General features: G+C 46.3%; 2 protein-coding genes across 2 annotated transcripts in view; both read left to right on the top strand.

Annotated features, from left to right (window-relative positions):
• RPS21 (ribosomal protein S21) overlaps window positions 1-25,042 on the top strand; it is a gene marked incomplete at its 3' end in the record, with an annotated part of 293,510 nt that overhangs the window by 141,600 nt on the left and 126,868 nt on the right. The gene's annotated exons all lie outside the window — the stretch shown is intronic.
• The window catches only part of RBBP8NL (RBBP8 N-terminal like), a 65,908-nt gene that overhangs the window by 18,323 nt on the left and 22,543 nt on the right, over window positions 1-25,042 (top strand). The window contains exons 4-9 of the mRNA XM_081949839.1: window positions 1,732-1,827; window positions 4,621-4,733; window positions 5,987-6,059; window positions 20,023-20,177; window positions 21,340-21,422; window positions 24,091-24,254. Coding sequence (XP_081805965.1) covers window positions 1,732-1,827; window positions 4,621-4,733; window positions 5,987-6,059; window positions 20,023-20,177; window positions 21,340-21,422; window positions 24,091-24,254 — 684 coding nt within the window. The remainder of the gene's footprint in view (window positions 1-1,731; window positions 1,828-4,620; window positions 4,734-5,986; window positions 6,060-20,022; window positions 20,178-21,339; window positions 21,423-24,090; window positions 24,255-25,042) is intronic.

Here is a 25,042-nt window from a genome sequence, read left to right as displayed (position 1 = left end):
TAGAGTCTCCACATCTTTTCTACATCGTGGTGACCAAAACTGAATGCAGTATTCCAAGTGTGGCCTTACCAAGGCATTATAGAGTGGTATTAACACTTCACATGACCTTGATTCTATCCCTCTGTTTATGCAGCCCAGAACTGTGTTGGCTTTTTTGGCAGCTGCTGCACATGGCTGGCTCATATTTAAATGGTTGTCCACTAGGACTCCAAGATCCGTTTCACAGTTACTACTGTTGAGAAAGGTACCACCTATACTGTACCTGTGCATTTCGTTTTTGTTGCCTAAATGTAGAACCTTACTTTTTTCACCATTGAATTTCATTTTATTAGATAGTGCCCAATGTTCAAGTTTGTCAAGATCCTTCTGTATCTTAAGCCTATCTTCTGGAGTGTTGGCTATTCCTGCCAGCTTGGTGTCATCTGCAAATTTGATGAGTTCCCCATTTATTCCCTCATCCAAATCATTGATGAAGATGTTGAAGAGTACTGGGCCCAAAACAGAGCCTTGAGGTACTCCACTGCATACTTCCCTCCATGTAGATGCAGTTCCATTGAGGACTACACGTTGAGTGCGGTTGGTCAGCCGGTTACGAATCCATCTGGTGGTGATGCTGTCTAACCCACATTCTTCTACTTTATCTAGTAGTAGGTTATGGTCTACCTTATCAAATGCCTTACTGAAGTCCAAGTAAACTATATCCACGGCATTCCTCTGGTCCACTAATTTTGTCACATTATCAAAGAATGCAATAAGATTAATCTGGCATGATCTGTTTTTGACAAACCCATGTTGGCTTTTGGCTATTACTTTGTTTGCTTCTAGGTGTTCGCTAATTCGTTGCTTGATTATCTTTTCCAGAATCTTTCCGGGTATTGAGGTCAGGCTGATAGGTCTGTAGTTTCCTGGATCTGTTTTTTTTCCCCCTTTTTTTGAAGATGGGAACCACATCAGCTCTTTTCCAGTCCTCTGGTAGTTCCCCGGTGTTCCAGGATCTCTGAAAGATATAATTCAGTGGTTCTGAGATCTCGTCTGCCAGTTCCTTCAGAACCCTGGGGTGTAATCCATCCGGTCCTGGTGATTTGAACTCGTCTAGGGTAGACAGGTGCTCACTTACCATTTTCTTTCCTATTTCAACTTGTGTTCCTAATCTGATTTTTGTAGTGCTGTATATAATATATACAATCTATCTAATCAAAATCAAAATTTTGTCTTCAGAGGGAAAAATCTGGACGAACTGATTTTTGAATAATAGTTTGCTAAATAAACTACAATTGGCTTGTTGATCTACCCTAACCCATAAATTACTGCTCAAAAAGCCCAGGGGCTATGTATATCAAGCCACATTTTGTTTAGCATGATGGGCAAACAATTTCTGTTTCCTGAGTACATATAGTCCTTGATTTACAACCACTTGTTTAGTGACTGGAATTACAGTGGCACTGAAAAAATAGATTTATTACTGGTCCTCACATTAGTGACCATCACATTATCCTCACAGACACATGATAAAAATTTGGTTGCTTGGCAACCTGCATGTATTTGCAATAGTTGCAATGCCTCAGCAATGCAGCATTACATTGGCTGCAGTGGTCATAAGTGTGAAAAATGGTCATAAGGTCCTTTTTTCAGGGCTGTTGTAACTTCAAACGGTCACTAAATCAACTGCCATAAGTCGAGGACAACCTGTACTTTTCTTCTCTTCCTCCTTGTTCCTCTCCCTTGAATTAGGGACAACCAAAGAATCGAAGAGCTCTTTACCAAAAACCACCAACTGCGTGAACAACAAAAGGGACTTAAAGAAAATGTGAAAGTCTTGGAAAACAGGTAAATGGCTTCACCCTGTCACAGGGAACATCTGCACAGGAGGGGAAGATGAAAAGTGTCAAGATATTGGCCACAACTGCACAACTAAACTTTTCTCCCATAAACATTGGGCAAGGCTAAACAAATACGGTAATCCAGGTTTGGCAAATTGTGTAAACCCAGTTATTCACATTGCATAACACAATGTATATGTGCCATGTTTCCCCGAAAATAAGAGAAGGTCTTATTTTCTTTTGACACCACCACCCACCCACCCCGCAAAATTGTTTGATTCCCTCTTCTTTGTGGCAACTCCAATATCTCAGGGGTTGCCACAAAGAAGAGGGAGTCAAACTATTCTCCAAGGCACCTGAAGCAATGGGTGGAAACTAATCAAGGAGAGAAGCAACTTAGAACTGAGGAGAAATTTCCTGACAGTGAAAACAATTAATCAGTGGAACAGCTTGCCTCTAGAAGTTGTGAATGCCCCAACACTGGAAGTCTTTAAGAAGATGTTGGATAGCCATTTGTCTGAAATGGTATAGGGTTTCCTGCCTAGGCAGGGGGTTGGACTAGAAGACCTCCAAGGTCCCTTCCAACTCTGCTATTGTATTGTATTGTAAATTAAGCAGTTGGCCTTATTTTCGGGGGGGGGGTCTTATTATTTTTGAGGTGCAGGAGGCGCTGAGCGTGGTCACCTCATGGCTGCTGCTGCGTTGCATTATTTTCTGGAAGGGCTTATTTTCAGGGGAGGGCTTATTTTAGCACATGTGCTCAAAAGCCCAATTCGGCTTATTATCCAAGGAAGTCTTATTTTGGGGGAAACAGGGTAAGACCATAACAATTCATATAATGAACATAATAACGCACACACATATGTACTTTTTAAAAAATCACTGCTGATTGGGGACATGAGCTAGTTATTGAGATCTGTGCCTGTTTGACGTGATTTCTGTTCTAGCGGAAGTTGATTTTCAAGCACTCCATCCTGATGAGAAAATGTGCATCAGGGTTAGAAAAGGGGAATACACAACAACAGAGTTGGAAGGGACCTTGAAGGTCTTCTAGACCAACCCGCTACTCGAGCAGAAGACCCTACATCTTCTGGACAAATGGCTGACCAATCTCTTGTTAAAAACCGCCATTGATGAAGAAATCACAATTTCTGGAAGCAAGCCAGCCATTCCACTGATTGTCTATGATTCTCAATCATGCAGGTCATAGTTATTCCAAAGGTGCTTTTTCAAGAGGCAATCAAACTTTCTTTGCTTTTCATTTGAAGATGTTTTGCTTCTTAACCAAGAAGCTTCTTTAGCTTTGACTGGATGGTGGGGAATGGAAGGATTTATACTCCTTGCAGACAGCCGGTCATTCACCTTCTTTTATAAAGTAATTGAGGCCACTTGGAAGTTTATCTGTATTTTCAGGATCACCTGAGTGGTGCAAATGGATGTGGAGCTTTTTTTGGAACTGTTGAAAGGACTATGTTGTAGACTGGAGATAGAGAGTGTCCACTGATTCCACTGATTAATTGCGACGGGAAATTTCTCTTTAATTCTACATCAGATTTCTCTTTGACAAGCTTCTATCTGTTACTTCTTCTCCTGCCCTCAGGTGCTTTGGAGAACAGGTTAACACACACACCCCTTCTCTGTGACAGTCCCTCAAATATTGGAAGACTGCTGTCATGTCACCTGTAGTCCTTCTCTTCATTAGAATAGATATATTTAATTCATCATAAAGTTTAGCTCCCAGCCCCCCTAACCAATTTTGAAGCTTTGGGCCAAATAAATAATGATTCTGAAAAATCTGAGCCTAGAAATGGGCTGATGAAATATTTATTTATTATTTATTTGTTTGTTTGTTTGTCAAACATGTACAAGATAACAAGTATAGGTATTAACATAAATATGAACAAAGGAAGTAAATACAGATAAATGGGGACACTAGACTAGAGTAGAGTAGAGTAGAGTGGAGTGGAGTGGAGTGGAGTGGAGTGGAGTGGAATGGAATGGAATAGAATAGAATAGAATAGAATAGAATAGAATAGAATAGAATAGAATAGAATAGAATAGAATAGAATAGAATAGAATAGATATTAATGGAATGGAATGGAATTCTTTATTGGCCAAGTGTGATTGGACACACAAGGAATTTGTCTTTGGTGCATAAGTTCTCCGTGTACATAAAAAGACAAGATACATCCGTCAAGAATCATGCCATGGAGTACAAATAAGCAATCAGGAAACGATCAATATCAATATAAATCGTAAGGATACAAGCAACAAAATTACAGTCCTCCAGTCATAAGTGGGAGGAGATGAGTGATAGGGAAGATAAGTAAGACAATAAGACAGGGACGGTAAGCATGCTGGTGCACTTATGCTTGCCCCCTTTATGGACCTCTTAAGAATAGGGGGAGGTCCATGGTGGACAGTTTGAGATGGAAGCTGTGGGGGTTTGAGGCTGTAACAATCGAGTCGTGTAGAGCAACTATCTCAAATATCCTTGAGGAGAAGAAGGAAGAATCATTGCCAAGATGGTCAGAGAACAGAAATTTGGGTCTGAGGCAGAAATGTAATTTGAAAAAGCATCTCCCTGGTTTTCACAAAGATAAATGGAGGAAGGGAGGGAGGGAGGGCATTCAGATTTGCAAGATTTCTGTTATGGTAAGCTTATAATAAAAAATTATGACTTTGGTTTCCGAGTCTGGTCCACCTTGAAGTTCTGATACTTGGTGTTGATGCGGTATGTCTCCTCCCAGTTGGATTTGCTACTCTAAAAACACCACCCTTCTATTTTAATTATTTGAAGGTTGCGAGCTGGGCTCTGTGACAGATGCCAAGTGACCCAAGAACTTGCAAAGAAGAAGCAACATGAGTTTATGAAGGCCCATTTTCAAGGTCTTCAACACATCTTCATCCTAAGTGAGTTCCGCTAAGAGAGAGATTCCTAGAATAAGTTGAGTCAAAATATGGGAGATCCTCTGGTTGAAAAAAATTGAAGTTGCAAACTTTATACAGTATATTTAGTATCAGAAACCATTTTTTTTTGATGCCGGAAAATGCCATTTCTTATATTGGAGTCATGGTGGCCCAGTGGTTAGAATGCAGTAGTGCAGGCTCATTCTGTTGACTGCCATCTGCCAGCAATTCGGCAGTTCGATTCTGACCGGATCAAGATTGACTCGGTCTTCCATCCTTCCAAGGTGGGTAAAATGAGGAGCCAGATTGTTGGGAGCAATATGGTGACTCTGTAAACCGCTTAGAGAGGACTGTAAAGCACTATAAAGTGGTATAAATGTCTTAACTACTATTGCTATACATGTAGACCTGGGAGGTGTGGTTTGGTAGTTTTTCATTGTATGTTTTGTGATGGATGAAAGAATGTTAGGTAGTTGGTGTGCCCACCTTTCTAATTGTCCATGTCCTCCTTTTCCTGTTTAGATACCTGGTAGCCCTGGGTCTAAGACATACGTGTTCTCTTCTTTCTGTCTATAATCTTGACCCCCATCTCAACCATTAAGTCCCAGAACATCTGGGCCGGTGGTCAAGATCACCGTGGACCACTGGTGATCCGCGAGAAAATGTTGGTGGGCCACAGAAAAATCTTTGCATTTTTTTTATATTGCACTAAATCAGGGATCCTCAAACTCTGCCCCCTGGGCCAAATACAGCCCTCCGAAGCAATTACTCCCACTTGCTGAAGGGATGGGGTCCTTCAGGCACTTAGCTTGGCTGCCTGTTTAGTAGCTCTGGCCCCTCCCTCCCTCCCTGGGAATCCAGGCGCTTTAGTGAGCAGTGCACGAAACTTCGGCCGGGCTCCTTGAAAGACAGAGTTTGCAGGGGGCGATTTAGCATCCGGACTGGCTATAAGACAGAGATTCATTCTTGGCTGCATTTGAGATTCCTAGCGGCCATGGACAGCAAACCTAGGGTTGACCCCAGGCGCTTCTCTCCGCTAACAGGAGGTCAAGCTAAGTGCCTGAAGGACCCCATCCTGTCACTGATTCATATTAGTGGTCCACAGGATTTAAAATTATGAATTTAGTGGTCCCTCTTTTTGGTGATTTAGTGGATTTAGTGGAATGGTGATTTAATGGAAAGATTGGTAACGCCTGATCTGGACAGCTGGGGAAAATTGAACTAATCCAACATTTTTCTCTTTCTTTCCATTCCAGCTAATGAACTGAATAAGCTGAGAGAGGAAAACAAGAGCCTGAAGGAAGATTTGAAGAGGTTGTACGGCCCAGAGTAAGCTTTCCTAACTTTATTTTTGGGTATTATTGGGATTCTTCGAAGTGAAACCAATATGGCCGCCTTCTTCATTGCAAAGGTGGGCTGTTCCAAAATGTCTTCCTCCTAGAAAGGTGATACATCTTGGGAAAGGTCTGAGAAGCCTCTAGAGCAGGGGTGTCCAAACTTGGGAACTTTAAGACTTGTGGACTTCAACTCCCAGAATTCTGGGAGTTGAAGTCCACAAGTCTTAAAGTTCCCAAGTTTGGACACCCCTGCTCTAGGTCTACTTGGCCAATTATCTATGGAGATTCTCTGTCATTCGGGCCGTGGTTGTCCCAAAGGTGCTTTTTTCAAGAGGCATCTGGACTTTCTGGTTTTTCTTTGAAGGCGTTTCACTTCTCCTCCCAAGAAGCTTCTTCAGCTCTGGCTGGATGGTGAGGAATGGAAGGATTTCCACTTCTTGCGACAGCTGGTCACTTGCATTCTTTTCGCGGGTCGTTAAGGTCACCTGGAGGTTTATCTGTGTCCTCAGGTCACCTGAGTGGTACAAAGTGTGCAGTTTCAGCTCTGAACGCAGGGAGTTCAAAGTGAGATGGATTTGAAGGATCTCAAGAGCTTCTGGTAGGCTTTGTGTTCCATTACTGGAGAAGAAAATGTCCCGGTTATTTTTTTGAAAAGAGTTTGAGTCCTAACAGAAGTAATAATAATAATAATAATAATAATAATAATAAATATTTATTTCTTAGCCGCACCCTCTCCCAAAGGACTCGGGGCGGCGTACAACGAAACATATGAAATAAATATGTGGACAAAACAAACATATAACAGAGACATATACCGAGACATACACAAGGAGGAGGTCGGCTGACAAATAAAACAATTAAAATACAGTATTTAAAAACCCCTAGATAATTAAATAAAATATAATTAAAATACCCAATAAAAACCCGTCAGGAGCGATATGGTTAAATCAAAGTTAAGCCAGGCCAGCTGCTTGGAATAGGTGGGTCTTAAGCTTAATACGAAAGGAGCGGAGGTCAGAGGTATTCCTAATATCCGGAGGGAGGTCATTCCACAGGGCTGGGCCCGCCACAGAGAAGGCTCTACTCCTAGGCGCCGCCCCCCGACACTGTCTAGTGGACGGCACCTGGAGGAGGCCCTCTCTGTGCGAGCGGATTGGTCGCAGGGATGTATGGGGCAGAATACGATCCCGCAAGTAACTAGGTCCTGAGCCATGGAGCGCTTTAAAGATTATTATCAAAACCTTGAAACGCACCCGATAGACCACAGGAAGCCAGTGCAGCTCGCGCAGGAACGGTGTCACATGGGAGTACCTAGTACTCCCCATAATTACCCGCGCGGCTGCGTTCTGGACCAACTGTAGCCTCCGGGTGCATTTCAAGGGAAGCCCCATGTAGAGAGCGTTACAGTAGTCCAAGCGGGACGTCACCAGCGCATGAGTGACTGTGCATAAGGCGTCCCGGTCCAGTAGGGGGCGCAATTGGCGCACCAGGCGAACCTGGTGGAACGCCCCCCTTGCCACGGCTGTCACATGGTCGTCCATGGACAGCCGGGCATCCAGGAGGACGCCCAAATTGCGCGCCCACTCCACGGGGGCAAGTTGAATGCCCCCAATGGCCAATGATGGAATTAATTGGCTGAACCGGGGAGCTGGTACCCACAGCCACTCCGTCTTGGAGGGGTTGAGCTTGAGTCGGTTGTCATCCATCCAGATCCGTACGGCTTCCACACACCGGGACATCACTTCGATGGCCTCGTTGGGGTGGTTCGGGGTGGAAAAGTACAGCTGAGTATCATCAGCGTACAGATGGTATCCCACCCCGAAACCACGGATGATCTCACCCAGCGGCTTCATATATGTGTTGAAGAGGAGTGGAGAGAGGACCGACCCCTGTGGCACCCCACAAGTAAGGGGGCGTAGGGTCGACCTCTCTTCTCCTGCCAACACACGCTGCGTCCGGTCAGAAAGGTAGGAGCCGAACCACCGCAAAACGGTGCCCCGGACCCCCAACCCCTCCAGCCGGCGCAGCAGGATACCATGGTCGATGGTATCAAAAGCCGCCGAGAGGTCTAATAGGACCATGATAGAGGAACAACCTCTGTCTCTGGCCCTCCAGAGATCATCCACCAAAGCGACCAAGGCCGTCTCCGTGCTGTGACCGGGGCGGAAGCCGGACTGGCGCGGGTCTAGATAATCATTTTCCTCCAGATGTCGTGGAAACTGGTAGGCCACCACACTCTCTACAACCTTCGCCAAAAAGGGAAGGTTGGAGACGGGACGATAATTGGCCAGCTCCAAAGGGTCCAGGGAAGGCTTCTTGAGCAAGGGTCTCACCACCGCCTCTTTCAAGGCAGCCGGGAGAGACCCCTCGCTCAGCGAAGCATTCACTAGGCCCAGGAGCCAGTCTCGTGTGACCTCCCAGGATGCCAGTACAAGCCAGGAGGGGCACGGGTCCAATAAACATGTGGTGGGTCGCAGTCGTCCACGCAATCTGTCCAAATCCTCGATGGCAACCAAGTCAAACTCCTCCCAGATCGATACCTCAAGACTCGCCATGGACGTCTCCATTGGATCACTGACAGGAACCCAATCTTTCCGGATTTGAGCGATTTTATCCTGCAGATATTTACCAAATTCCTCTGCCCTGCCCTGTAGAGGGGCCTCCCGCGGCCTCTGAAACAAGAGGGAGCGGGACACCCGAAACAGGGCGGCAGGGCGGTTCTCCGCGGATGCAATGAGAGTGGCACAATATTGGCGTTTGGCCACTCTCAATGCCACAAGGTACGTCCTTAAATGGGCTCGTGCCTGTGTTCGATCAAATTCGGAGCGAGAGGATCTCCAACGACTCTCTAGACGTCTCTTGCGGCACTTCATCACCCTTAGCTCCTCGGTAAACCAAGGGGCTAGGGTGGATCGTTGCTGCCGGAGAGGCCGCAAAGGCGCCACCCGGTTCAAGGCCCCGGTAGTTGCATTATTCCACGCAACTACCAGGTCCTCTACCCGGGGGCGGGTCAAGGTTACAGGAGGTGGCCCAAGCTCCATCTGGAACCTATCAGGTTCCATCAGGCGCCTGGGGCGGAACCATCTGGAACTTTCCGGTTCCGCCTCCCCGCAGCGGGAGGTAGCACCAGGGAAGTCAAGACGAAGGAGTGAGTGATCTGACCATGACAGGGGAGTGATGGTTAAGTCCCCTCCTCCCAGATCACTCAACCACTGGCCAGAGACAAAAACAAGGTCCAGAGTGTGTCCTCCCTCATGTGTTGGGCCCTGGATCATTTGAGTCAGGTCCATGGCTGTCATGGAAGCCATGAACTCCCGAACCCCCTCTGATGCTTCTCCCATCGAAGGCAGGTTAAAATCCCCCATCACTAAAAGTTTGGGGGTCTCAACCGCCACCGATGCGATCAGCTCGAGGAGTTCGGGCTGGGCCGCTGATGTATAGCGAGGAGCCAGGTATACTATCAGCAGGCCCAACTGTCTCCCAGGCCCCCATTTCACAACAAGGGATTCACATCCGGACGTCTGTGGCACAGTAGACTCCCTCGGCTCTAAGTCCTCCCGAATAATTACTGCCACCCCACCGCCCCTTCCCTGGGCCCGGGGCTGGTGAAATGCTCGGTAGCCTGGTGGGCACATTTCGACGAGGGGAAGACCTCCCTCGTGGCCCAACCAGGTCTCTGTTATTCCCGCGAGGTCCGGCTCCCCCTCTAAAATTAGATCGTGAATGAGGGGGGCCTTGTTAACAACGGACCTCGCATTGCATAACAACAGCCTCAGGCCTTGGGTCTGTAACTCTTGACCACCTAGAACGCGGGGGTTGGTACAAGCGACCGGGTGTAACCAGCAACCACGGTCTCCCAACCGACTGTAAGTTCTTAAGCTGTCCTCGTATCTGCCCCTCCCTGCGACCGTTGGGATTAAAGAGCCCTGTATAGGAATGGTGTCCTCCCCCTCCTCCTCCCTTCCGCCCCTTCTGCTCGTGACCACACCTGGAGGCCCGGCTCTCACATCGCTCCTGGTCTGACCCACCCACCCCCCCTCCCTGGAACCCCCTAAAAACAATGAAAAACATTTGACTAAAAATCCCCTCAGCTTCCGTTTCTTCCAAAACTTTAGGACCATATATTTTTAACCTGCATAAAGCTTCCAAAATAGAGAAATCAAAATTTAGCCGCAAAGACATCTAGCAGATCAGAAAGGTTTTTACATCTTGGTACACATAGTCCTCAAATTACAACCATTTGGTTAGTGACCGCTAGAAGGTACAACTGCACTGAAGAAAGGGATTTTTTTCACACTTATGACCATTGCAGGTCACATAATCAAAATTCAGACACTTGGCAACTGCCATGCATGTATCACAGTTGCAGCGTCCCATAATTTGACCAGCGAAGTCAATGGGGAAGCCAGATTCACTTAACAACCACGTTCCTAACTCAACAACTGCAGTGATTCACTTAACAACTGGTCAAGAAAAGTCATAAAATGGGGCAAAACTCAACACCCATCTTGCTTAGCAATGGAAATTTTGGACTTAACTGTGGATGTCGGTCAACGACTACCTATCTCTAATTCTCGGTTGCGAGTTTGTCTAATGCAAGTATTTGAATTAGTGTTTAGAACATATTTGGCTTTTCTTTAACTATCTTGAAAATGGGTTATGTATAGGTAGTTCTCTACTTACAACCATTTGATTAACAACTGTTCGAATATACAACAGCATTCAAAGAATGACTTGCAATGTCAAGTCAAATGACTTGAAAAAATGACAAGTTCTCACCCATCACAGCCAGGGGTGGGTTTCCCATAGCTTTAACACCAGTTCACCGTGCACTGAAAATGTGAGCAAGCATGCGTGACATGCACATGGCCTTCCGCGCATGCACTTTGCTCGCTCACATGGCTTGCACGCATGCACGCAGCTTAGAAAATGTGGCTAAATAGGACGGCATATCACCAGGGAGGTTGGTAGGGGCGGGTTCACGCGCAGGCCGTCACTACCGGTCAGTGGTGGGTTCTGGATTCCGTTGCAACCGGTACGGTGCAACGGGGCCTCACATACACCACATGCACTTGCGCAGCACGCTCATAGCACGCACACATGCGTACTTACCACCCGCGATGCTCCAGCTGCTTGGCAGAGCATCGCACAGGCGCCATACGCTCCGTGCGCAAAAGCTCCGATCGGATCAAATACTGGTAAGAAGCGCAGGCTGGCGGGTGGGCCCCCCAGAGCACTGTACCAGAACGGTACCTGGTGCTCCCAGCAGGCACTAGTACGCCCGTAACGGGGCGTACTGGTCGTATCCCACCACTGCTACCAGTTCACCTGAACCAGTCTAAACCGCATGGCCACAATCGCACAAGCAAAATTCAGGTCTTTGACAGCTTATCCCTACTAATAAAGGAGAATATTTGTAGCTCAGGGTTGACATGAGTTGCTCTCTGAGCTTGCTTTTTTTCTCGCAGACGTTTCAATACCTATACTAGGTAACATCATCAGTGCCATAGCAGTGCTATACCTAGTTTGGGTAATGAAACATCTGCAAGAGAGAACAGACAAGCTCCGAGAGCACCAAGGACCCTTCAGCTTCTCTCTATCCTGGACTTGCCACTTCGGTCGTTGTCCTTGAAAGTTGCTGAAATTTTTCATTATCCACTTTGGCTTTTTACAATAATGGGTAATGTTTGTCTTAGCTCTGGGAAGACCGAGCGGTTGGCAATGGAACTGTGATACGTAAACTATCCAAGAAGATTTCATGGGTCTTCTCCAAAGCTGACTTCAGCATTCATTTATTTAATGAGGTTGACATTCCAAGGCATTGGTGGTAATTTATGGCTAGGAAGCTCAGTTGTTCGTCGTCTGGTTTAGCCTGATCACTACAGTATATATTTTAAAAAGTGCTGTGATCCTAGGAAGACTGCAGGGAAGAGCAACAAAAACAGATAAGGGGTCTGGAAACTGTATGATGAACGGTTGCTGGAACTGGATATGTCTACTGAAACTAAGTGGAGGACGAAGGGTGATATGATAGCAGTCTTCCAGTATTTTTTTTATATAAAGTTTTTTACTTTTTATTTTCATAACATATAACCACTATTATATAACCAACATTGTTTACATCAATTCGTCTTATCATCTACTCCCAAAAAACAATTATTGGCTCTTCTGCTCTCCATACACCATATTTGTACCTTATCCATCACTTTCTTCTCCCTCTCTCCTCCCCCTCCCTCCCTCCTTTCTTCCCTCTGTCATCCTTTCCCTTCTCTACTTCCACTTCCTCTCTCCTTCTCTTCTCTCTCCTTTCCACTCCTTCTTTCTCTCCTCCTCTTCCCTCTTCAACAAAGATGATGAGGGGACTGGAGACTAAAACATATGAAGAACGGTTGCAGGAACTGGGTATGTCTAGCTTAAGAGAAAGAAGGACTAGGGGAGACATGATAGCAGTGTTCCAATATCTCAGGGGTTGCCACAAAGAAGAGAGAGGCAAAACTATTCTCCAAGGCACCTGAGGGTAGAACAAGAAGCAATGGGTGGAAACTAATCAAGGAAAGAAGCAACTTAGAACTGAGGAGAAACTTCCTGACAGTTAGAACGATTAATCAGTGGAACAGCTTGCCTCCAGAAGTTGTGAATGCTCCAACACTGGAAGTCTTTAAGAAGATGTTGGATAGCTATTTGTCTGAAACGGTATAGGGTTTCCTGCCTAGGCAGGGGGTTGGACTAGAAGACCTCCAAAGTACCTTCCAACTCTACTATTGTATTGTATTGTATTATTGTATTCCCCCTTCTTGCCCTCTCTTATCCCTCTCTTCTTCCCTTACCTCTCTCCTCTACTTCCCACTCTTCATCTCATTTACTTGGTGTATTTCAGCCTCTGAGCGAGCTCCATTTTATGTTGATGGTATTTATAATACCTTTTCAATGTACATATTTAATTTTAACATATATCTTCCACTTTTTTTTAAAAGAGAAAAAAAAGTATACATATACAGTAATTGTATTTTGGAATCCGCCTATTTTTGGCCAAGATGTGGGCCTGGTTACAATTCCTAGCTATTCTCATCATTATATTTATATAATTATACATCCTTACATGCCCCAAATTTGTGATTCTGTCTTTATAACCTCAATAGTTTCCCATTGTAAGTATATTCCATGTTCCCTCTCCATTTTTCCATCTCTTAATATCTTACCCTTAATTGTCTTTAAAATAACAATCCTTACTGTTCAATATTCATTGCAGACTTCCAGTATTGAGAGTCTGTCACAGAGAAGACAGTCTTACCCAGAGGTCAGGACAAGAAGTAATGGGTGGAAGATTATGAAAGAGAGGTTCGATCTAGAAGAAATTTCCTGAAAGTGAGAACAATGAATCAGGGGAACAACTTGACTCAAGAAGTTGTGGATGTTGCATCATTGAAAATTTTCAAGTAGAGATTGGACGAACATTTCTCTGAAATGGTGTAGGCCAGCGATGGCAAACCTTTTTTGGCTCGTGTGCCATAAGCAGGGGAGCGCAGGGGGATCATGCGTGGGTGTGCCGTACCCATAATGCAATGTGTGACACATACCCCAGCGCGCATGCGTGCATTACAGGCGCTCTCCCCATTTTTTGCATGCTTTTTTCGCCTTCCCCAGGCTCCAGAGGCTTTATAGGAGCCTGGGGAGAGTGAAAACAGCCTCCCCCACTGCCCCCGGAGGCCTTCCAGAGGCTTCAGGAGCTTCCCTGAAGCCTCCAGAGGGGGAAAAAACGACTCTACGAGCAAACTGGAAGTCACTTCCGGGTTGTTTGGAGGGCCGATATTAGCCCTACGGAGAGTTCAGGAGGCTTCCCTGAAGGCTCCGGAGGACAAAAAATGACCCTACAAGGAAACCAGAGTTTGCTCGTAGGGCCGTTTTTAGTCCTCCGGAGCCTTCAGGGACCTTCAGGAGGCTTCCCTGAAGGCTATGGAGGATAAAAAATGACCCTACGAGCAAACCAGAAGTGACTGGTCAGCGCATGCTGCCCTGACAAATGGCTCCGTGTGCCACTTGTGTCCTGTGTGCCATAGGTTCACCATTCCGGGTATAGGCAGTGATGGCTAACCTTTTCTGCCATCGCGTGCCAAAAGTGTGTGCAGCATGGGGGGGTCCTGTACACGTGTGCTCACATCCATAATTCTATGCGCCCTCCCCCGTGCATGCACGCACAAACCCCCTGTGCATGCTCACGCAACTTCATCTCGCCCTCCCCTTGCTTTTGGCGCATGATGGCACGGTGGACCCGTTTTTCGACCCACCCCCCCAGGCTCCAGAGGCTTTCTAGGAGCCTGGGGAGAGCGAAAACGGCCTCCCTCGCCCTCCGGAGGCTGGAATCAGCCCATTTTCCGACTTCCGGTTTGCGTGTTGGGCTGTTTTTCTGCCTCCGGAGTCTTACAAGTGGAGCCGTTCAAAGACCATTCAAAGTTACAGTGGCACTGAAGAAAGGGACTTATGGCCATTGCAGCATCCCCATGGTCATATAATCAAAATTTGCATGTTTGGCAGCTGGTTCAGATTTATGACGGTTGCAGTGTCCCAGGGGGTCACTTTGGGATCCCCTTTTGTGACCTTCTGTCGAGCAAAGTCAATGGGGAAGCCAGATTCGCTTAACAACTGGGTTACTAACTTATCGCCTGCAGTGATTCGCTTAACAGCTGGGGTAAGAAATGTCGTAAAATGGAGCAGAACTCCCTTAACAAAAGCCCTCCCTTAACAACAGAAATGATGGGCTCGATTGTGGTCGTAAATCGAGGGCAACCTGTATTCTATGTTCTGTGTACTAGAAAGTAACTTCGACTATCAGCAGATGGCACTATTGCTATATTTACATATAGCACCGGAAAGTCTGAAATGCAAATTTGGGACTAAAGAAAGTGTTCCTGATTATCAGATTATACAGTTTAACAAGAGTTGGAAGGGACCTTGTAGGTCATCTAGTCCAACCGCCTTGCCCAAGCAGGAAACCCTATACCATTTCTGACTGATGGCAGTCAATCTCTTCTTGAAAGCTTCCAGGGATGAAGCTGTCACAGCTTCTGTTCCACCACTGTCAGGAAATTTCTCCTTATTTCCAGGTTGAATCTCTCCTTGATTAGTTTCCATCCATTGTTCCTTGTCTGGCCTTCGGGTGCTTTGGAAAATAGCTTGACCTTCTCTTCTCTGACCAAATAAAGTGTTCCTGATTATCAAGCTTGTTTTGTACTGAATTTGATCCCAGGCCCTTCCGCTTTAAGTGAGGCTAGTGAGAAAATAGCTTATCTTTCAAGGGCCTCTCAAGGATAAAGCCAAAATAAGATCCTCCTTCATTGGGAGTTGCAGTTGATCCCTTTGGAATGAATGAGGAAGGGCACAAATTGGATCACTCAAGCAGGGACCTTGCATAGGCTTTTGTGCAGTGGTGAAATTCATTTTTTTTTACTACCGGTTCTGTGGGCGTGGCTTGGTGGGCGTGGCAGTGCAAGGATACTGTAAAGTCTCCATTCCCTCCCCACTCCAGGGGAAGAATACTGCAAAATCTCCATTCCCATCCCACTCCAGGGGAAGGATACTGCAAAATCTCCATTCCCATCCCACTCCAGGGGAAGGATACTGCAAAATCTCCATTCCCCATCCCACTCCAGGATACTGTAAAGTCTCCATTCCCTCCCCACTCCAGGGGAAGAATACTGCAAAATCTCCATTCCCATCCCACTCCAGGGGAAGGATACTGCAAAATCTCCATTCCCATCCCACTCCAGGGGAAGGATACTGCAAAATCTCCATTCCCCATCCCACTCCAGGATACTGTAAAGTCTCCATTCCCTCCCCACTCCAGGGGAAGAATACTGCAAATTCCCCATTCCCTCCCCACTCCAGGGAAAGGATACTGCAAAATCTCCATTCCCATCCCACTCCAGGGGAAGGATAGTGCAAAATCTCCATTCCCTCCCCACTCCAGGGGAAGGATACTGCAAAATCCCCATTCCCTCCCCACTCCAGGGGAAGGATACTGCAAAATCCCCATTCCCTCCCCACTCCAGGGGAAGGATACTGCAAAATCTCCATTCCCCATCCCACTCCAGGGGAAGGATACTGCAAAATCTCCATTCCCCATCCCACTCCAGGATACTGTAAAGTCTCCATTCCCTCCCCACTCCAGGGGAAGAATACTGCAAAATCCCCATTCCCTCCCCACTCCAGGGAAAGGATACTGCAAAATCTCCATTCCCATCCCACTCCAGGGGAAGGATACTGCAAAATCTCCATTCCCTCCCCACTCCAGGGGAAGGATACTGCAAAATCCCCATTCCCTCCCCACTCCAGGGGAAGGATACTGCAAAATCCCCATTCCCTCCCCACTCCAGGGGAAGGATACTGCAAAATCTCCATTCCCCATCCCACTCCAGGGGAAGGATACTGCAAAATCTCCATTCCCTCCCCACTCCAGGGGAAGGATACTGCAAAATCCCCATTCCCTCCCCACTCCAGGGGAAGGATACTGTAAAATCCCCATTCCCTCCCCACTCCAGGGGAAGGATACTGCAAAATCCCCATTCCCATCCCACTCCAGGGGAAAGGATACTGCAAAATCTCCATTCCCATCCCACTCCAGGGGAAGGATACTGCAAAATCTCCATTCCCTCCCTACTCCAGGGGAAGGATACTGTAAAATCTCCATTCCCATCCCACTCCACGGGAAGGATACTGTAAAATCTCCATTCCCTCCCCACTCCAGGGGAAGGATACTGTGAAATATCTATTCCCACCCCACTCCAACCGATACCGATACCGGTTTTCCAGAACCTGTTCGATCCTGTTGAATTTCACCCCTGCTTTTGTGCCAAAAAAGCTTCCCGCTCATTCAGGAATGATCCGTTATTGGGCAATCCCACCTCCCAGCCTGGAAAGCAATTCTTCAAATTAAAAATGCAGCAAACCTTGGTGGCACAGTGGTTAGAATGCAGTATGGTAGGCTGACTCTGCCCACAGCCAAAAGTTTGATCTTGACTGGCTTGAGGTTGACTCAGCCTTCCATCCTTCTGAGGTCAGTAAATGAGGACCCAGGCTGTTGGGGGCAATAGGCTGACTCTCTAAAGCACTTAGAGCAGTGATGGCTAACGTTTTCCTGACCGAGTGCCCAAAGTGGGCCCGAACCCCTAAAATGCAATGCATGCGTGGGCCCCATGCATGTGCTCCAACCCCTGCGCATGCACATCCCCCACCCCCGTTCATGCACATGTGATCCCTGCACATGCCCCACCCCATCCCCCATGCATGCACGGCAGAGACCCCATGACCAGCTGACCAGTGGGAGGCACGCACACATGTATGGTGGAACTGAACTAAGGCGACGGCTCATGTGCCCACAGAGAGATGCTGCGTGCCACCTGTCGCACACATGCCATAGGTTCGCCATCACGGAGTTAGAGAGTGGTCTAAATCACTCCAAAGCAGTATATAAGTGTTATTGCTATTTAACTACAGAAAGGAAGGTAGGTAGGTAGGTAGGTAGCAGAGGTGGGTTCCTGCCAGTTCTAAGCTCTTCTATAGAAGAGGTTCCACAAATCTACAGTGCCGTTTAGAACCGGTTCCAGCTCACCCCCCCCCCGCCCGTCCACACATCATCAAGATGAAGAGCAAGAGGAGGAATTCTGGGAGTTGAAGTCCACAAGTCTTAAAGCTTTCAAGTCTGAACACCCCTGGGTTTTTTTTCTAAAGGGTTAGGGGTGCAAGGGTCTTGTAACTTGATAGCTTTGAGACTTGCACACTTCAATGCCAGAGTTCCTGAGCCAACATGACTGGAGGAGGAATTCTGGGAGTTGAAGTCCACAAGTCTTAAAGCTGTCAAGTTTGAACACCCCTGGGTTTTTTTTCTAAAGGGTTAGGGGTGCAAGGGTCTTGTAACTTGACAGCTTTAAGACTTGCGTGCTTCAAATGCCAGAGTTTCTGAGCCAACATTTTGGTTGCTAAGCAAGAGCGTTGTTAAGTGAGTTTCACCACGTTTTACAAGTTGGCCACTCCCACCCAGTCACATGGCTGGCAAGCCACTCCCACCCGGTCACATGGCTGGCAAGCCACTCCCTACCCGGTCACATGGCCATATTATGCATGGCCAAAATTTAATGCAACTTTGCAAGAGGATGCATTATTTGGACCGTGTTAAATGTTTAGATTTTTAATTCTGTAATTTGAGGAAATGCCGGCTCCTTTGTAGCGCATAAGGAGTGCCCATCCCTGCCTCAGATTGTCCTGTTTTAAAAACTTCAGCATTTAACACAGAAAAACAGAGACATGCTGGGATGCCTTGTCACCAGCAAGACCTTGAAGAATGTCCTATTAAGCTCTTTTATAAATACATATACAGCTGATGAGGAAGAGGAGGAGGATTTAACAGATTAGCAGAGTAGGAAGGGACCTTGTAGGTCATGTAGTCCAACCCCCGCCTGAGCAATAGACCCTACATTATTTCTGACAGATGGCAGCCCAGTCTCTTCTTGAAAGCCTTCAATGATGAAGGTTTCTGAAGGCAAGCTGTTCTACTGATTAATTGTTCTCACTGTCAGAAAATGTCTCCTTGTTTCCAGGTTGAATCTCTCCTTGATTAGTTTCCACACATTGCTTCTTGTCCTACCTTCAGGTCCTTTGGAGACTAGCTTGAACCCCTTACTCTCTGTGGCAGCCCCTCAAATATTGGAACACTGCTCTCATGTCTCCCCTGGTCCTTCTCTTCACTAGACTAGCCATGCCCAGTTTCTGCAACCGTCCATTGTATGTTTTCGTCTCCAGCCCCTTAATCATCTTGGTTGCTCTTCTCTGCACTCTTTCTAGAGTCTCCACATCTTTTTTATAGTGTATGACCAAAACTGGATGCAGTATCCTAGGTGGGGTCCAGTGGTGGGTTCCGGATCCCATTGCAAACGGTACGGTTGTAACAGGACCCAGAATCCTCCACATGAATGCACGCAGTATGCGTCTTACCGTCCAGCTGCTTGGTGGAGCGTAGCGCAGGCGCTGTACGCACCATGCACATGCACGGAAGCACTGAAGAGTTTAAAGACAGGTAAGGAGCTCGGGCGGGCAGGTGGGCCTTCCGGAGCATCATACCGGAACGGTACCCGGTGCTCCAGGTAGGCTCCGGTATGACCACTGGTGTGGTCTTCTAGGGCTTTATAGAATGGTATTAGTACCTCACAGCAGGAGGAGAACAATAATAATAATGTTATCTACTGTATTTAGGGAATGAAATGTCTGTAAGAAAACAAGCAAATTCAGGGAGCATTAAGGACCCCCACAAGTATAGAACTAATTGAAGGGTTCCCCTGAATTATTACAGGTAGTTCCCTGTAATACGGGTAGTTGAAACCAAAACTTATGTTACTAAGCAAGACAGTTTTTAAGTGAATTTTGCCCTATTTTACAACTTGCCTTGCCACAGTGGTTAAGCGAACCACTGCCATTGTTTTAAAGTGAGTCTTGTTTCCCCACTGACTTTTTAACGTATGGAATCAATCAATCAGAATTGAGATGGAAGGGACCTGGAAGGTCTTCTACTCCAGCCTCTTGTTCAAGCAGGAGACCCTATATCATTTTAGGCAAGTGGCTGTCCAGTCTCTTCTTAAAACCTCCAGTGATGGAGCACCCACAACTTCTGGTGGCAAGCTCTTCCACTGGTTCATGGTCCTCACAGTTAGGAAGTTTCTCCTTAATTCCAGGTTGCTTCTCTCCTTGATTAGTTCCCATCCATTGTTTCTTATCTTGCCTTCTGGTGCTTTGACCCCCTCCTCTATGTTCTCCAATCGCCCAGTGTCAAAGATGCCCTGCTTCTGATTTTTTCCCCCATGTCTCACATGGGCTTTTTATAAAAGCCCATGCGAGCCATTCAGACAGATGCCTTTAAACCCTCTCTCGTTTCATCTTTGTTTTCATTTGTTTCCTTTATGCGGCAACAGGGAGAGGCCGAAAACGTTGAAATTGCAGCCCAGAGAAGGAAACTTCGTCCCAGGCGTGTCTTTGTCTCTCCTCTCCAGCCGAAGCAGGAAACCAGGTGTTGGGAAAAACGTGAGCCCAGAAACAGAAGACAAGTATCCCGAGCCACTGGAAGGAGGCACGTTCTCTTGCAACTGGGCCCAGTTGGCTCTTCAATCCATTCTAGATCAGGAACGTAGCAGAAACTGCAGCAGCAGAGAGACACTACCTTAGGATATCTAGTTCCCTGCTTTGCACATCAGGGAGCCCAGATTTAAGTCAGGAAATTCTGAGTAAAATCTTGTCTAAAACCACGCCCTGTTGTTCTCAACCGGAGTGAGAGATAGATGTAGTCCCAGGGGTGGGTTCTGACTTCTTTTACTGCCAGTTTGCTCAGGGGCACACCTATGGGCGCATGTGTGCTTTGCAAGCGCTTGATGTGCACTACACGCGCATGGGCAGAAGTAAAAAAATTGCTTCTGCGCATGTGCAGAATAAAAAACAAGATGGCGGCATTTATGGCGCTGCTGATAGAACCGGTTCGGGTGCGTGGCCGGCCAAGTGACTAGCTACTTGGCCGAACTGGTCTGAACTGGTAGGAACTCATCTCTGTGTAGTCCTCTACTTACAACCATTCGTTTAGTGACCATTTGAAGTTACACAGGGCACTGGAAAAAGTGACTTATGGCCGGCCTTCGCACTTACAACCATTGCAGCATTCCCACGGTCGTGTGATGAAAATGTATTTATTTTCTTCAAATGTATCGTTTATTTTTATTTTATTATTTTACTAATTAAGTGTATATGCCGCCCGTCTGGCAGTCACGTGACTCTGGGTAACTTACAACATGCCAAATTTGGATGTTCGGCAACTGGCCTGTATTTATGACGGTTGCAGCTGACTTCCCACAGACAAAGTCAAAGGGAGAAGCCAGACTTGCTTAACGACCACATGATTCGCTTAATAACTGCAGGGATTCGTTTAACAACCATGGCAAAAAAAAGAGAGATAAAAATCAGGCATGACTCACTCAACGACCATCCTGCTTTGCAATGGAAATTCAAATCCCTATGGTCGTCAGGTGAGGACTACCACTCCTGAGCCAAAGGGTTCCATTGTACTTAGTGCCTTCCCAATGGATTGGGACTCGAACTCCCAGCATTTCCAGCATTTCTTACGGGTGGTCATGTTGGTTAGCAATTTTAGGGACTGGATTCTCAGTGGATCCAGAGAGAACCGGGTTGGAAAGGATGGTTTGCAGTTCACATCATCTGAAATAAATGTTCTTTTCTTGTTACAGATGAGTCTCCTCAACACAGGCTTTCTCCAGAAAGCAGAATCTCCTCTAACATCCTCCTCCACGGAGACCATGCTCTGGATATGGTAAACTATTTCCTCTCTAACCTTAGTCTTTTTTTGTTGTGGCCTGCCAGCAGAGCTGGCAGCAGATTCGGACAGTGAGGAGGTTGGGGAGGAACATGGGCCAGTCCTGGAGTCTGGGGAAGGCTCTGATGAGGGCTCTGTGTCGAAGGAAGAGAAGGGGCCAGGGCCGTCTGACAGTTATCAGCTGCCTTTGGAGTCAAACATCAATTGGGGCAGAAGAACAGCTGGAGCCTGTTCCCAATGTGTGCATGCCAGATGAAGGGAACAGCTAAGGAACAAGGGTCGACTTGGGAGTAAGGTGGATGGTGAATGGCCCCTCCCATAGGGAATAAAAGAGGAGCAAAAGGGGAAGAGAATTTACAGGAGACAATTAATTCATTCCTGCATTCTTGCCAAGTATTGCAGCGTCTGAAAGATATCGGCCCGGCCACTCTCCAAGCCTGATAATGGTCGGTAATTGTGAACGATCTTGAAAGACTGTGGGAGAGGAAATACTTTGTTGGAGAGGAATTCACTGTAAATTAAATAAAAGGGCTTTATCGGGACGAGGACTCGGCTTCGTGCTGCTGGGGAAGCCTAGGTCAGAACATTTTTGCCTTCCCTCCTCACATTTGATTCTCGACCTTGGGCTATCAAAAATCCCCTGGAGATAAGAATAGACAATTTATGAGCTGTGATGGTGCAGTGGTTAGAATGCAGTATTGCAGGCTCATTCTGCTGACTGCCAGCAGTTTGGCAGTTCGATCCTGACCGGCTCAAGGTTGATTCAGCCTTCCATCCTTCCGAGGTCGGTAAAATGAGGACCCAGATTATTGGGGGCAATAGGCTGACTCTGTAAACTGCTTGGAGAGGACCGTAAAGCACTGTGAAGCGGTATATAAGTCTAAGTGCTACAGCTATTGCTACTGGGCACTTCACAATTGGCTTGAAAAAGTTGGGGTTAAGTTATATAGTGTCAGAAACAAGTCTTTCTGATGCTGGAAAATGTCAATTCTTATATTATAGCCATGGTGGCGCAGTGGTTAGAATGCAATATTGCAGGCTCATTCTGCTGACTGCCGTCTGCCAGCAATTCGGCAGTTCGATTTTAACCAGCTCAAGGTTGACTCAGCCTTCCATCCTTCTGAGGTCAGTAAAATGAGGACCCAGATTGTTGGGGGCACGGTGCTGACTCTGTACACCACTCAGAGATGGCTGTAAAGCACCTTGAAGCAATATATAAGTCTAAGTGCTATTGCTATTACGATAGAATCAGAGTTGTCTTAGACAACTTTAAGACTTGTGGACTTCAACTCCCAGAATTCCCCAGGATTTAAAGTCACCAAGTATGGACAACCAGAAGGCTAGGTAAAGTGAGAGAAGTAATCATCACACAGCTTCCCTGCAAAAATGTTGACTTTTTGCCCAACTTTGCCCACCCTGTGTTTAATAAGCAATTGTGTTTAATATCCCTATTTTATACAAGCTGGAGAATTTGTCTTGACGTGTTCCGGGATTACTCTTTCAACTGCAGCCTTCAAAGTGATCTATTTATAATCTATGTTTGTCATGAGCAGATCTCCTTGGACCTTTCCAATTTAATGGCTCTGTTCTTCTGATTTGCTTAATTGGGTCACTTGGGAGAGAACGTATTGCAGGAACAGCAAAACTGGGTTAATTAACTGAGCCAGTCAAACACTGTAGTTCCAGAGGGTTATTTTTAACCCTGGCATACCCCAAGGGTTACACTCGCCCCAAAAGGGAGACCTGCCAACCAGCTGATCCATTTTGCATTCTCAGCCTCTTTTTCTTGAAGACCTGGGGGGAGGGGGGAATGAAAAATTAACCCTTGCCATTCCAGAACTCATCACCAGGGGCTGGTACCACAGAACACGGCGTTCTGATTGGCTGCAGTGTCTACGCCCAATTGGAAAGGAGGAATTGATTATTTAGCTAGCTAGATATATCTAGTTATCTAGCTGTCATTTACCTACCTCATCTATCATCTATATATCTTTACACATCCATCCATTCATCTATAATATCAACTCTTTATTGATCTATTTAGCTCTATACATCTATTTTAATAATGTGTCTATCTGTCTGTCTGTCTACCTGCCTGTCAGCATGCCTATTATCTATTTGTTTATTTATCTGCTGTATCTACCATATCTATCTACCATATCTATCTATCTATCTATCTATCTATCTATCTATCTATCTATCTATCATCTATCCATCTATCTATCCATCTATCTATCTCTATCCACCCATCTATCTCCATCCATCTATATCTTATCCATCTGTGTGTGTGTGTGTGTGTGTGTCTATCTATCTACCTATCTATCCATCCATCCATATCCTATCCATCTCTCTCTCTCTCTCTCTCTCTATCTATCTATCTATCTATCTCCATCCATCCATTTATCTCCATCCATCCATATCCCATCCCTCTGTGTCTGTCTGTCTGTCTGTCTGTCTGTCTGTCTGTCTGTCTGTCTATCTATCTATCTATCTATCTATCTATCTATCTATCTATCTATCTATCTATCTATCTATCTATCTATCTACCAAGGACCCCATAGTTCAATCCTGAGCTAGATATATTATCTCCTATCAATCCATTGAAGTCCCAAAATTTGAAGTTTTCTTGCCCTCACTTATTCCTCTCGCCCTTCTCTGTTTTTAGAGCTCTCCGAAGAGGGTCAACCAATTTCAAGGAACCATTGAGCTGATGAGAACCAGATCCCGAACCTCCTCACAAGAAAGAGATTACCGAGAAAGTGTCTCCCCACCCCTTACAAGCAAAACACCACCATCTCCTCATTGCGATCAAAGTCTCAGTTTTGAAGCGTAAGTGGTTATCCCTCCAACACTACCTCGGTGGCGCAGTGGTTAGAATGCAGTACTGCAGGCGACTTCTGCTGATTGCCGGCTGCCTGCAATTTGGCAGCAGAGCCTGGAGGAGCCGTTTTCGCCCTCCCGGATGCTCGGGGGAAGCCTCCAGAGCCTGGTGAAGCCAAAAATGCCTCCCCACCCGCCATGGTGCAGGAGGCCAACTAGGCCACATCTACTATGGCCCCACCCACCCAACAACCAGAGAGAGAAGACGTTGCTAAAAATTTTGAAGCCCACCCCTGGTCATAAGTGTGAAAAGTGGTCATAAGTCACTTTTTTTCAGTGCCGCTGTAACATTGAACGGTCACTAAATGAACTGTTGCAAGTCGAGGGCTACCTGTATGAGTTCCTAGATCCTTTGCCTATGCCAATCTTTACCAAGCTGATCTTTATTCATGACAGAAGCACCTACAAATTATAGATGTATAACATTCAACATTGAGCAAATAAAGTAGGTACAAAACAGGACATTGAAATATGGCACGTGTAAAAAAAAAAGTAGAATAAATAGGATTACAACAAGATTAAAAGCACCCTGAAAATGTTCTCCAGTGAATTATTCTGTGATGGCCCACAGGCCCAGCCCGCAGTTTTTGGTCAAATTGTTTGGAAATTGTGTTTGATTGTAGGCAGACATCTCAACTGTAAGAGCCAGTTAAGGTACCTCCCAGTCACCTCGTCGCAGCTGCAGGGCCAGACGACCTTGACTTTCTGAGAAAGGAATGTTCTTTTGACTATATATC

This window comes from Natrix helvetica (genome assembly GCF_964273705.1).
Source record: "Natrix helvetica genome assembly, chromosome: 3".
Lineage (NCBI taxonomy): Eukaryota > Metazoa > Chordata > Lepidosauria > Squamata > Natricidae > Natrix > Natrix helvetica.
Note: the sequence above shows the minus strand (reverse complement) of the source record. Positions and strands in the feature narration are given on the sequence as shown.